This window comes from Zosterops lateralis (genome assembly GCF_965231275.1).
Source record: "Zosterops lateralis genome assembly, chromosome: 2".
NCBI lineage: Eukaryota > Metazoa > Chordata > Aves > Passeriformes > Zosteropidae > Zosterops > Zosterops lateralis.
In genome coordinates this window covers 36,853,043-36,866,765 of record NC_139763.1, presented here as the reverse complement: position 1 = coordinate 36,866,765, position 13,723 = coordinate 36,853,043, and the positions used below count along the sequence as shown (strand labels likewise).

General features: G+C 37.4%; 1 protein-coding gene across 1 annotated transcript in view; it reads right to left on the bottom strand.

Annotated features, from left to right (window-relative positions):
- Positions 1–13,723, bottom strand: part of EFNB2 (ephrin B2) — a 44,349-nt gene that overhangs the window by 9,827 nt on the left and 20,799 nt on the right. The window contains exon 2 of the mRNA XM_083854413.1: positions 11,908–12,191. Coding sequence (XP_083710539.1) covers positions 11,908–12,191 — 284 coding nt within the window. The remainder of the gene's footprint in view (positions 1–11,907; positions 12,192–13,723) is intronic.

Genomic DNA, 13,723 nt, shown 5'->3' with positions numbered 1-13,723 from the left:
TCATCATATTTAATTTTCCTGTGCAAACTAAATGGACTTTAAACCACAGATTATAGGAATGAATGAGCGATGTCAACTGATGGGCAACAGCAAAATTGATTTTGTCCCTTCTTAGTGTGCTGGACAGTGAAAGTCATTTGGCAATACATTAAAGACACGTAATTGATGAGGTCATGAGGAATTAATTCCTGCTGATGTGGATCTGTTAATAGCAAATTGAGAATTACAGGTTTTTTTAGGGGCAGATCACTACTATCCAATAGTAATGCTATTCCCAGTTTTTGTTTATTAAATACTGCTTGAATACTGCATCAGAAAATAGATTTCTCAAAATCCAAATAAAGCATAATCAAACGACACTACTCATTTCCACTTTTCCCCTGCTGTGCTTAGAAACAGAATGAAAAACCAGCAGCAAAAATCCACACAAGCTTTAAATCCAATGGTAGTAAGAAGTTATTCTTAAAGCAAAGCTGCATTCGCTCTCACATGCACTCTCAGGATTACTAAGTACATGTAAAGTTTCTGAGAGCTTTCTATTTTATCAAGTAATAGAACACTATTCTGGCCAGGCGTCATTGTTTGTGCTCTGACTGCTTTCGTCTGCTTTTGGTCCTTTTAATGATCCTCTTAGTAAAGCATTGAATAAATAATTTTTCTTTTCCATAAATTTAGATAATTTATGGGAAAGGTTTAAGAACACCAGAAATCACACACTACAAAACCATAAATGACTGATCACAACAGGGAAGTTATTGCTAAACTAGCTGTGGATGAAAGAACAAGATAGCTGAGATAATAGAAAGTGTGTTTTAATTAAATGAAACTAATTCTGCATGGAGATCTGAAAATAAAAAATTGTTCAGGCCTCTCACCAAAGAACAGCTAGCTGGCACACATCACTACACTGGGTCAGCTGAAGAATGCTTAGAGAGAACAGAAATACGCTAATTTCAAATACTAGCAACTAATGGTTTCCCTTTTCTTGTAGTGACAAAAAAAAAATAGAAAAAAGATTGACACTGAAACCTTTGCTTTTTTTAAAAAAAAAATTAAATTGTCCTCTGAAATTTAACTGTCAGCAGTCCCAAGCCTGGACTCTAAGTACTAAAATGTAAATGCATTATGAATAGTTGAATGGAGTACTGTTATGTGTTGACTGTGTTTTTAATCAACAGACAATAAAATAAAAACTTTCTACCTATCTTTTGAGACAAAGAAATGATCCTAAAAAAAAACCAACCAAGAAACAAAAACCTGCTAAATTTTTTCAACATTATTTAGGACACCAAGACTATAACGAAAAATGTGTAAAAGTAGCTTACCAATAATTTTGCTTTTTTCTAATGTCTGGTTTTTTTATTTGCCCTACTTGCAAAGTCAAGGTGGCAGCAGAATTTTGAAGAGTTTCTCAGCCTAAACACCATTAAAAAACATCTAATTCTATCCTATTCCACATATAGTTTCAAATTAAGATAGTTTTTTTTTTCCTTAAACTAAGGCTCATGGAGTGTTTATAAATACTCCTGATGACAGCCATTTTTCTCCCTCTATCCTCATGTGAGGCAGAACTTCAATGAGAGGGAAAGGACAAGAATTCTCTATTCTTCTTTTTCATTTTGCATTCTTGTTTTTTAAATTAAGTCCTATACTGTGTGTCTCAGGATTTATATATAAACAGGATCCACAAATTATATTCTCTACAGCAAGTAAGCAGCAATGCCCTCTCCAGTCAAGCTAAAACCAGAACAAAATAAAGTAAAATAAAGACAGGCCTCTTTTTTTGCCAGGAAGAAGCAAAGGCTCTACAGCAAGCAAAACTTTGTAATTCACTTTTCTAACCACTGCTCTAAAATGTATCTTGTCCAACTGTGAATAGCGTGACTCGTGGTACGTAGATGGGACTCATGGTATAAGGGTATTTATATAATTTGCAATAAAAGTCTCCACTTGTATTCATATGTTAAGAGAGGGACAGATTCTATTACTGTTTCAATGTTTTTTTGAGGGTGCAATGTGGAGGACGCAATCAAGACAGAGCCAATCAGTTTTGCACTGTAATATTCTTTGGTATATACCAGCTGTATGATTCCAACAACATCTCTGGAAATCCATAGACTCTCCTTCCCACATCTCATGTCATCCAACAAAATAGGGAGAGAGTTGTAAAGTTTCCTACATTCAGAATGATTTTATTAATTCCAGGGAGGCATGGCACCAAGTAAGAAAAATATACGTGGTAAAAATAAAAAAGCCATTTATGTCAACAAAGCCCTTCCATAAAGAGAAAAAGAGACAGTGAGAGAGCTGGAAAATATAAAAAACCCCCTGTGAATTTTGACTGGCTATTGCTGCCTATCATTTTAAAAACACCACCACTTTCTCACTGGGTTAAGGAATACCACAGCTAAAATGTACTGAAGAGTAAACTATTTGCTGAATTATTATCCATTACTGAAGGTCACAGGTTCTACCCACCCACAACAAAATCCTACTTGCTTCACTGCTGTCAAGTGCAGGGCCCCTTTACAAAATTCTCTGAGAATGATTTAGAGATTATGTAAAAACAAACCAGAAAAGCATCTCAATACTGTATCACTATAAACAACGAGTCTTTCATTACAGTTAAGCATTTCTAAACGCATTTCAGTTCTATATTTCACATACTCTGAGAAATGTTGTCAGATAATGATCCACTGCACACATGGTTGCTTCTAGTTTACATAAACAAATTATATATTTGTGAGTGCTGAAGTAACTGTGGCAGATGTAAGCCCACTAATTATGATGTATTTAGTGTATACCCGAAAGTATGCATCTAAAACAGATTACTAGTTAGTTGACTTCACCATTCACAAACAGGTATTTTACGCAAATTCATCCTCTCTCCCAGCATGCTACCGACTAAAGCCTCTCATGGATGAGAAGTGTCTCCCACTACCACAGCAAGCTTTGCTTAACAGTTCAGCTGAACAGAACTAATAGAATTAGTTAGCATTCAAGTTACACTGATTGTTGCTAATGACAAGAGAGCTTGCTGAAAACAAAAGCAGAAGCTTTAACATTAAATGAGGACACACTTTCTGTATCATACAAATTCAACTTCACTCTACAAGGATGTTCACCTGCCTTGAAAATCTCTGCTTTCTGTCTGTGGCACTAGGATAAGAAAGGGTTATAGCAAAAGTTCATATTAAATAAATAACAAACCTCTTGCTCATTCTACTGTCACTAATTGCATGCAATGATATTAATGACCCAGTAATTGCTATACGAGTAGCACTGAAGTGGAAAACATCATTTTGAGGCAGAGTTCATCTCTAGGTGGTAGGACTTCACCAGTGACTGAGTTAATGCCTAGTGACAGTTTAGAATATAACACTATAGATGAGAAAATGTGCCAGTCTCATGGTTATAACAGTTTAGATGGACATGATGTTATTTGCTTTGACCACACAGAGTCTAGGAGTAACCCCAATAAAGTGCCACAGTCAGACTTTGCCCTGTAGATGAACCTCATTCCTTTCAGGAGAGATGCTCTGTACTGTAACAATCTAGAGCAATTTTCCACATGTTTGCTTCAATAAAAGAATACCTTCATCTCCTGCTTTTACATGTAGCACAACAAAAGTGAGCTTTATTGCAAAACACAAAAAGCTATTTACATCATCTAACTATCCTTCAGCAACACAGAGTTTGGCACCTTAGTACTGAGATCAATTATGATACTATTGGATGACTGTACACTTGGCAAAGATGATCAGAAGTTAAGCACTGTTTTGACTGCAGTATGCTTATGTTTGTGTTTAGAGCTGTAAAATACCCACAAAGTAAACCTTAATGAGGGAACATTGCAGAAATAAAGCAATCTGAATTTCCACGGTTCTACAGGACCTCCTGTTCAAATACATGCCATTAAGAAATTAAGAGGTTTAGCTTCTTCAGGAATTATCATGTATCATCTTAGTTCATTTTAAGAAACTCCAGTGGGATATGTTAATTCTGCCAGTGTTTGGAATTTTGAAGTCACAACTAGACAGGCGAACTGATACTTTTAATACTTATGTTCATAGAGTTTTTAAAAATTCACTGGGGTTTTAACAGTATAACATTATTTAGTTGTTTTGGGTTTTTTTTCCTGTTGCAATGAAAATTATTTTGCTAATCTCTTGATTCTGCTACTAAACCTGCTGTGGCAGCCTCTGGACTGCATGTGGAATCAACTTTCAGCACAGGCTGGGGCTAAATACATGGAAAACAACACTGCAAAAAAGCCTTGAGGGTCTTTTTTCGTGGTCTCAAGTTGACCACGAGGCAGCAATGTGCCCTCACAGCAAAGGAGGCAAACAATCTGTCAAGCAAAGGAGGCAAACAAAGGAGGCTCAATCTGTAAGAGCAGCGGCAGCTGGTTTGGGGAGGTGATCCTTCCACACCACTCTGAATTGGTGAGGCCACACCTGCAGTGCTGGGTGCAGTCACAGGCTCCTCAACACCGGACAGACACGGACTTACAGGAGCAAGTACAGTAAGTGCTCATGGAAATGACGAAGGAACTGGAGCACCTGCACAGGAGTTGGGGCTGTGTCCTTGGGGATACTCAAAACTCAGCTGGACACAGTTCTGGGCAACTGGCTGCAGGTAGGCCTGCTTGAGCAAAGGTTTGAGCAGGGGACTAGATGAGCTCCAGAGGTGCCATCCAAACCAATCCATTCCGGGATTCTGTAATCAGCTGGGCTGTTGTGGTCTAATGCATTTATATGCTAACATGGAATACTTGAAAAACAAATAATTTTAAGTTTTCCTGGCAGGATTTGGATTCAGAACTCTGTTTCTCTCACAGCAGCCCAGTGAGCACATAAGAACTACTCTGCTGCTGTGGTTTAGTGATTTTTGTTGTCTTCGTCTACTGAACAGAAAACAGATAACTCATGCTAACAAAGATCCAAACATACTTTTAAAAACCAGCCTTATCAGCTTAATGCGGACTGTTCTCCAAGAACAGCTAAGACTACCTTAAGCCTAATCCTGCTTTTACTTCCAGAAATATTTGCATGGTTTCCTTGGGACTGAAAAAAAGAAACTGGAAGACTGCCCATTAGGGCTTAGTTTTACAGTCTGATTTATCAGAAATAAATCCTGAAATATTCTTCATCCAAGGTTTCCAGGATTGACTGAAGTCAGGAGAGAAAATCCAAACTGACATTTAACCCTGGTTTTCAACCATTCCAGCCTTTTGTTTTAGCTAATGCAGTTCTCAGACAAAAGTATATTTCCCTCCATTCCAGCTACGTAAAGGCTTTAATGAGGCAAACACTTTCAAGTCTTTAAAATGAGTTTCATTAAACTCTTTATAAATCCTTATGCAGCTACTCATCTTTTATTATAGGACTTAAAATGCTGCAATACGTAATACATGTGATACAGGCAACTACATAAAGTGAAGACTAATCATCCCACTTGATGAGCCAAATGATCATCACTGAACTTACAGACGAAACAGAAGTTGTGTTGCAGTGTGGTAGTGCACTGTCAAGTTTCAGTTTAGGCAGATACTTTCTCCATCCCTTCCTCATAGTATGGCACATCTTTCCAATACACACGCCCCTGATTTAAATAGTTACTCATATCCTGAATATAAAGGATAACATACACATTCAGCACATTCTTCTTCTATATGCAGTCCCGTTAAGGATGTTTATGCAAATCTAAGAACATACACATTTTGGAGAAGATCAGGGTTTAAGCTTTTTTTTTTTTTTTTTTTTTTTTTAACAAAGCATTACAAATACTACATACATAAAGACTTCTAAGGGAGAATAATGTATCTTTCTTTGTGAATGTATTATATTTCCTGTATTTATAAACTGTTTCTGAGGAACTATGCAAGAGAGATATAAAAATAGTGACTTAAAACTATTAAACAGCTTCCTATGAAATTTTAAAACCTCTTCAATTCATGAGTATTTCCTGAATAATTTTTTATTCCAGTCTGAACAACTATTCTTCATTTTCATCCGATTCTATATCTATTTGGAATACTTGCGGGGGAGTGAGGGAAGATAACTGTTTTTTGTTTGTTTTTTTTTTTCACAACATGCCATCAATTAACAAACTGAGCATTCCTATCTTCCATTTCCTTCCCTTAGGAATAGAGACATAATAACAGATTTCCTGCTGAACTATCTCTGTCTACTTTAAAGGAGATAAACGATTGGTATTGCCTAGGTAATGGCACCGAATATGAATGAAGTCCATCAATATAAATAGCCTTATTCTCTTACAAGACCTGTGTGGTCTGGGACAAAACCCCAAAGGACCATGACTCCATTAATCCTGCAGGTTTTAGACTCTGTTAGAAATCTAAAGCTGCACACAGTGATTTTTCTTTCTAATAATATTATTTGTATAAGCTGTATTTATATTTCATTCAACAAGAGCTAAGTGGTATTGCTGATACATCCCTTAAAAGACTCTTCAGCAAAGTCAAAGCCTGACCTCTGGATATCATTTTACACTAAGGAGAAATTATTTATCTAATTTTCTGAGGAAGCAGGAGGAGAAAGGAAAGAAAAAAGAAGTGATCTCTGTACAAATGGAATCGAAGTGACTATTACCGCATTGGCTTTCATTAACACCATTACCACCACCACAAAAAAACCCCTCAAACCAGTAGACTTCTGGACCACGGAGTCTTTAATAGAACCCAGGAAAAATGTCTTTGCTGCAAAGTAAAGGAATTGAATTTCTAATACAGTATTTGCTCCCATTTCGGCTAGTTTGGCATTAACAAAGGAAAACCTGTTTACTGTTTTCTTTTGGGCAGCTTTCACTAGGTGATTTGGAGGTTATAAGGGGCTGCAGGCTGAAATCTGCCTCAGAACGTTTTCAGAATGCCCAGCCAGACAGATTAGCCAGTGCTCTAAACTGGACAGAATACTAAAATAACATTTTAATGTACATCTAGTTGGTCATGCAAAGAGATTTATTCTTCCCAGCTGGGCCATATTTCAGGGCACAATCTATATTGTCCCTTAATATGTTCTTCCTCAGACAGTTATTGCCCTTTAATTGTAACAGAATGACAAAGTGAAAACATAAAATGCCTTGTAATTTTTTTCAAACACAGCTAATGCTAAAGTTTCAGAATGACTGTTTTGATTTTAAAGGCCACAGTACTATTAAAGCTGTTACCCCAAATTTAGTGCTACTAGCCTGTATAAACTTTTAAATCAGTCAGGGATCAAATATATATAAATATATGTTTTTTAATTTAAGCCAGAAACCAATTATGTAAGTGGGTCACTTGAAAAAAAGTTGACAAAAAAACATTTAAGGAAAGCTGCATATTCAATTTTGCCAGCGTCAAAGCCAATGAGCATCGTTAGTTTGGCAAGCTCGGCTAATGAGGTCCAGGCAGAGCAAGCCTTATAGAGGAATCTTTCAGGAACCATTCTGTAGCCCCTTCCCAAGTCCCAAGTCACTCTATTACAAATTTGGAACAGGTGAAGATTTCATTGCAGGTGACTTGTTTTTTACTGTTGATGATGTCAGCCCATAAACCTCACTTATGCAAAAGAAGAGATGGCGTGAAATATGTGCTTGCTGGGCCAAACTACCTAAGGAGCTTGACGGTGGCTTAGAGGCAGGCGGCACTGCTCCCTTCCCTCTGGCACTGCTCCTTTCCCTCTGGCATAGCTTCCCACAGGCTTTCCCCAGAGCTCCCATCACAAAGCCAGTGTATCACTAGGCTCTCCAGACCCTCTGACTAAAGGCCAAGTTTACTGGGAAGAGTTCAGGATGATTCCTGTACACCAAGAGTAAACATCTTTGGTATAAGAAATGCACTTGAACTATGCTAATGTGTCTCTCTGACAAACAAGAAGAATCTGCATCTGAGAGAGGTACTGAAGCAGTGACACCATGACCCAAGTACTTGCAGATCAAGTACTGAGTATCTCCTCAGTATTGAGAATATACTCATTGCTTGCTCTGAGCAACTCACAACAGCAGAAAATTATTCTTTATTCCCTAACCAAGACATAAAAAGAGTTTTTAATGCAAATATCAGAGTTACGAATCTTCACACCCCTCTGCCCAAATTTGTCCTTCACATAGATATTTATGTTGTTGGGCACAATGTATCTTCCTTCATGCATTTGAATAAGGATTTCCTTAGGGACTTAAGATATGTTAACTAAATGGTCACATATTTTAGGATAATCAAACATTAATACTTCTGAGATCTCAAGTACATTTGACCTTCTCCAGTTCTGCTGAAAAGAAATCAGGTAACTGTAGGAAAATGAATCTATTCATTTCCCAGGAACGAAAAATTGATGATAGCAAAGAAGAGAAAAGCAAGGACACTCTGTTACATCGTTTATTCACTTTCACAATACCATTCAGTATCGTCTTTCCAATTACTGCTGTTCATAGAATTAACCCTTTGGATACTGATAGTCATATTGAGGGAATACCTTGCCAAAAAATGGATTATATATTTTTTATTTATTAAAGTACCACTAAATGTGAAAACAGGTATGAGAAACTTACCCACACTTCTACTTTTTAAAAAATTGTGAATTGTGAAATGAGGAGATTTTATATGCTTAGGCCCAGGGAAGCACTGAATAGAAAAGATCTCCTTCTGCTATACCTATCATGAATACATCTGGATGATATAAAAATTATGGCTTGAAGAATTCCTGTGCAATCACATGTCTCTAAAGGGCTCAGGAAGCTGCTTCATCCTGTGCTGCAATTCCTCATCCCAAAATGACTAACCCCCTAATATGAATAGATTTTACTGTTTAATACAGCTCCGCAAACCACATACTATTACCTCAGAAAAACAAACTCTGTTTTCAAATAATGGCAAGATGATAAAAGGTGCATGACGATGCACAAAACATTTAAAGGGCTGACAACAGCCTGCCAGCATAAACAGCGTGAGATTAGGCTGTAGGCGCAACCAGAGCAAGCACTGCAAAGATGCTGAGCTCAGTGAGCTCTTGTGCTAGGTTTGTTTGATGCCACTTAGCTGAGGGAATGCAAGATCCTAAAATACTTCAAAATCAAAAGCGGGCACATAAAATGCATCATTGCCTTCATTTCACAGCTTTTCCACTCTCTCAAAAAAAAACCCCAACAAAACAAGCAAGGCAAAATGGATGGATGGATGGACACATGGATGGGTGGATGGACAGACGGAAGGAAGGAAGGAAAAGAAAGAATTACAGGTCTGTGAATAGGAATGCATGCAAATAATTTAAAGCCTGATTTGCATACATGACTAAGAGGCATTTTATTACTTATAAAAATGACAGCAAATGTCCTGACTACCAGAACTTGCATTGGCAAGGCTGTGTCATGAGCTTTTGAATACAAATTGTAAAAACCCTACCTAGCCCCAGTACTCTCTAAAATGGTGTCCTAGCTGAGCACTGGCCTAGTTTTCTATGCCTCTTAGTGCTTCTGAGACCAACATCACTGAATTTATTGTTTTCTCCCTGAATGACAGGAAAGTGAGGGTTTTAGCTTCAGGATGGCTGGGTTTTCAAGGGTGGGGTGTTTTTTTGTCCAGCCTATTAAAATGTATGGGTACATTTTACCCATAGCTGAAGCTCACTCAGTAGCAACAGAGTGATAAGTTGGCCATTTGTTTATGCCACAATGAATAGGAAAAGTAATACCCTGAGGCACTCCAGTATTACTGCTAGGCCAGTGTGATTTTTGAGGCATTAGACTGAAGGCTGAGTAAGTTCTTTCAACCAAGTTACACTGTAATCTTCCAGGAAATGCAACGTCTATTATGTCTTATTGCTATAATGAAATAATTATACAAAACTAATGAAAATGAGACGTACTTAATAATTCTCTGGGTAAATCCATGACATAGATATGACAGAACTGACAGTGCATCAGAAAGCTCCATTTGTGCCCATAATTTTCAGGTAATAATTGTAACAGTGCCATTTGTTCCACTACAGTTGGTCTTCTGTGGATGTTTTTAAAAGCAGCACTAAATAATGAGCACATTTCCTCATTTAAGCCAAATATTTGAGCATGGTCATTTTTAGGCTACAAATTTTCACTGGAATTACAGAAAACTACCTCTCAGTATGTAATTTTGTCACTCTTGCTCTGGTAAATATCTCACTGGATTTCAGTGGGAAGTTTGTCAAAGTTAATATTGTTTAAGTGGGATCACATTTTTATATACTCCCCAGCTAAACACAGGAAGTACTTATACTAAGCAATCTTTAAAACTAGAAAAAAGAGGTGGTTTGTATCTCCTGTAACTCTTATTTAGTAATTTCTGAAACTAGTAATTAATATTAGTAATGAAGTTAATTCTTATTTAAGCTTCTGTTTTACAGAATACAGATAATACAACCTGTTTTATACACTACCATGTACCATTATGGACATAACTGGGAAGTGAGCTTTAATTTATAGTGAATGAATTTCTGTTTTAAAAGGATTTGATCAGAGCACTTTTAAAACTGCCGAAATTTTTAAATCAGAAATTAAGAAATAATTACACTGGCAGATATTACATGAAACAGTTATCAATACTCCAGTTTTCAAGGATGTGGCAGAAACACATTCAAGGACTAATCTTTCAGCAGGACCTATTGTGACAGAACATGAGTTAATGGTCTTAAACTAACAGAAGGTAGATTTAGACCAGGTATAGTGAATAAATCTTTTACAACGAGTGTTGTGAAATACCAGAACATGATGCCTATAGGGGTGGTAGATGCTCCACACCTGGGAACAGAGCTCTGAGCAACCTGATCTAGTTGAAGATGACCCAGCACACTGAATGGGGCTTGGACTAGATGAGCTTTAAAGGTCCCTTTCAACCCAAATTATTCTACGATCCTGTGAAATAAGACACATAATATTCCTTGTAACTGCAGAGAAGCCAGGTATTTACAGAATTTGCTCCATCACCTAATAACTGCAGATACTTGCTCAAGACTTCAAAAGTGCCCACGGGGCTAAATGATATCCACAGGGTATAATATTACAATGACAAAACCTAAACTAATGTAAATTGTTGTTATACTGCTGAGGTTTCAGCTTGTGCTAACTCCTGATTCACATCATTAACTTTACACATCATAAGTAATCTGAATCACTGAACACAGTGGCTATCTCCAGATTTGCTTTCAGACGTAAATCCCTGTTCAGAAACTCACACAAAGCTTGTACTGCTGCACAGAGGCCTGTGTCATGCACATTTGTTTTGCAAGCCAGGACCATGAAAAAAGATAAAATTCAAGACCATGCTAATCTAGGTTTTACCCAATAACTCTCCTAGCTATTGTATGGACATAGTAGGTATGTTTTTAGGAAAGGCATGCTCAATTACAGGCCCTTATCAGTAACCCCTGTGAGGAAAGTACATTGACAAAACTGGCACCAAAGTGGCCAAAAGATGCTTCCTGTGAGGGTCCCCAGACCACCTGGAGCAGTGGCTAGCCACGTCACATGGGCTACCTCATCTGACAACAGCTGGGTCACCATACTCCTACTCCTGGCATAAGAGAACTCAAGGACAAAGCCAACAGCCCAGCACATCACCAGGGCTGTGAGCAGGAAATGTGTCACAGTTTAGCTGCACACAACTTCTAACACAAATACAGGACACGATACCATGCATAAGGAAAAGAAAGCTCATTCTACAGGCATAGAAGTACACAAACCAAGGAAAAAAGAGGCAGACACTCTTCGGAAATCAGGAACAATATTGAAAATATGCCAGTAAGAAATCATATTCAGATAAAAATATACAAACCCATTCATATTCCTCTTAGTTTGCTTATAATGTACAAGACAGCATGCAAAATAACGAACAATTGTATTTAAAAGAATGAACAACTGAAAGTTTGAACTTACATATGACGTAATAATCTTTGTTCTTCTGAAATTCCAGGCCCCAGAGATTAGGACTGAACTCTTGAAACTTGATGGTAAACTTAACATCTTGATCTGGCTTGGCACAGTTAAGTAGAGGTGTATTGTCCTTTTTAATAGCACAGCTATCTGCTTGGTCTTTATCAACCATGTAGACCTTATAATATTCATATTGGCCAATAGTTTTAGAGTCCACCTTTGGGCATATAATATCCAGTTTGTCTCCTATCTGTGGATATAGTACCAATCCTTGTCCAGGAAGGAATCTAAAAGGAAGGGAAAAAAAAAGGGAGGGGGATTGGGGAAGAGAAGAAGAAGTAAAATTTGAGACACTTAATAAAATCTCATACAGAAAAGTAGCAACTGCAGTGAACAGACAGAAATGAACACAGTTTCCAAAACCAAAATGACAGACTGAGCGAACCAAATCTTACTAGTTTGGGTTTGATTCAATATCGACGAGACGTTTATTTAGATCTTGGAAATTATAGATGGATTGAGTCTTTTACTCCTTAGCCCAGTTTTGGGCACTCTAGCAGATTTTAGATGTCTCTTGGCAGGCAGTGCTGTTTCATGCACTGCATTTAGCCATGCAGAGCAGCTAATACAATACCTGGTGAGCTATAATTCTGTTTTCCTGTTTTGCTAATATTTCTACTATTTCTATTATTCTTGCACATATTTTGCTAATTTTGGACATGAGAGAATAACAAAAATAATCTTTCAACCCTCCTGAACAGCCAGCCATGTGGGGCAGGAAAAATCTTAGACTTTTATACAATATATTGTTGATATATTAACAATGTATCAACAGCAACAAAATGCTGTTTGATATTACTAGTGTAACACATAGGAACATCAGTCACTCAACCAGGACCATGCTTACAGACCTGCAATGGATCTACCTGATCCATGGACCACACATGCTTCTGGGAAAAACACTTATATCCAAGACAGTGTGACCATTCCATCACAATGATTTCTCTTCACAAATTCCATCATTACTGCCATTATTTTAGCTCTTTTTTGATTTTTTTTTTTTTTGTGCTAGTAGTTAAAGAGAGGTGTGCTTTCTTTCTTAGTATGGGAAGACATCTTACACAAACTGGCAGTGAGCTTTAATATTTGCAATTAGACATAGTATTTTGTCTTTCCTACTCATATTAATTAACAAGCAAACATGACCACCTTTTCATGGAAGAAAAATATAAGTAATTACTTATAGTATTGATTCATCCACAAAATGAGGAGTCACATTCTCACAAGGACAAAAGCCATAGCAGGTTTGTTTGTTTCTCTCTCCATTAAGACATATTTGTTTCCATTAAGGCCAAGAAGTGCGTGTTTTAGAACAACAGCCAGAAACACAACCAATGTACTCGAATGCAAAGACCTAAAAGACTGACTTTCTTTCCTCTTTTTCCTGCCTGCCAGCATTTTCCAAAGATCTTCCTTAATGGAGAATCGGCCTGAAAAACCAAGCGAAACAATTCCTGCCTAATGAACACCCTTCTCCAAGTGCTAATATTTAAACAGCACACGTAGTAAATCTAGCTTATTCACAGGCAGCCTTCCTGGAAACTTTAAATTAGAGTATCAAGGCCCACACAGAACAAAGCTGTAGGCGTCAGTGACCTCCAACCTCTGGCTTGGCGAAAGGAGCCACCAGCATGAAGTACTGGTGGAGGAGAACCCACTAAATTAAAGAATGATGCAACGCCCCAAATTTCAAATCCATCATTTACAACTGCTTGCTCCATACAATTCAAGTTTATGATCTGTGCTAATTGAGCAGGAT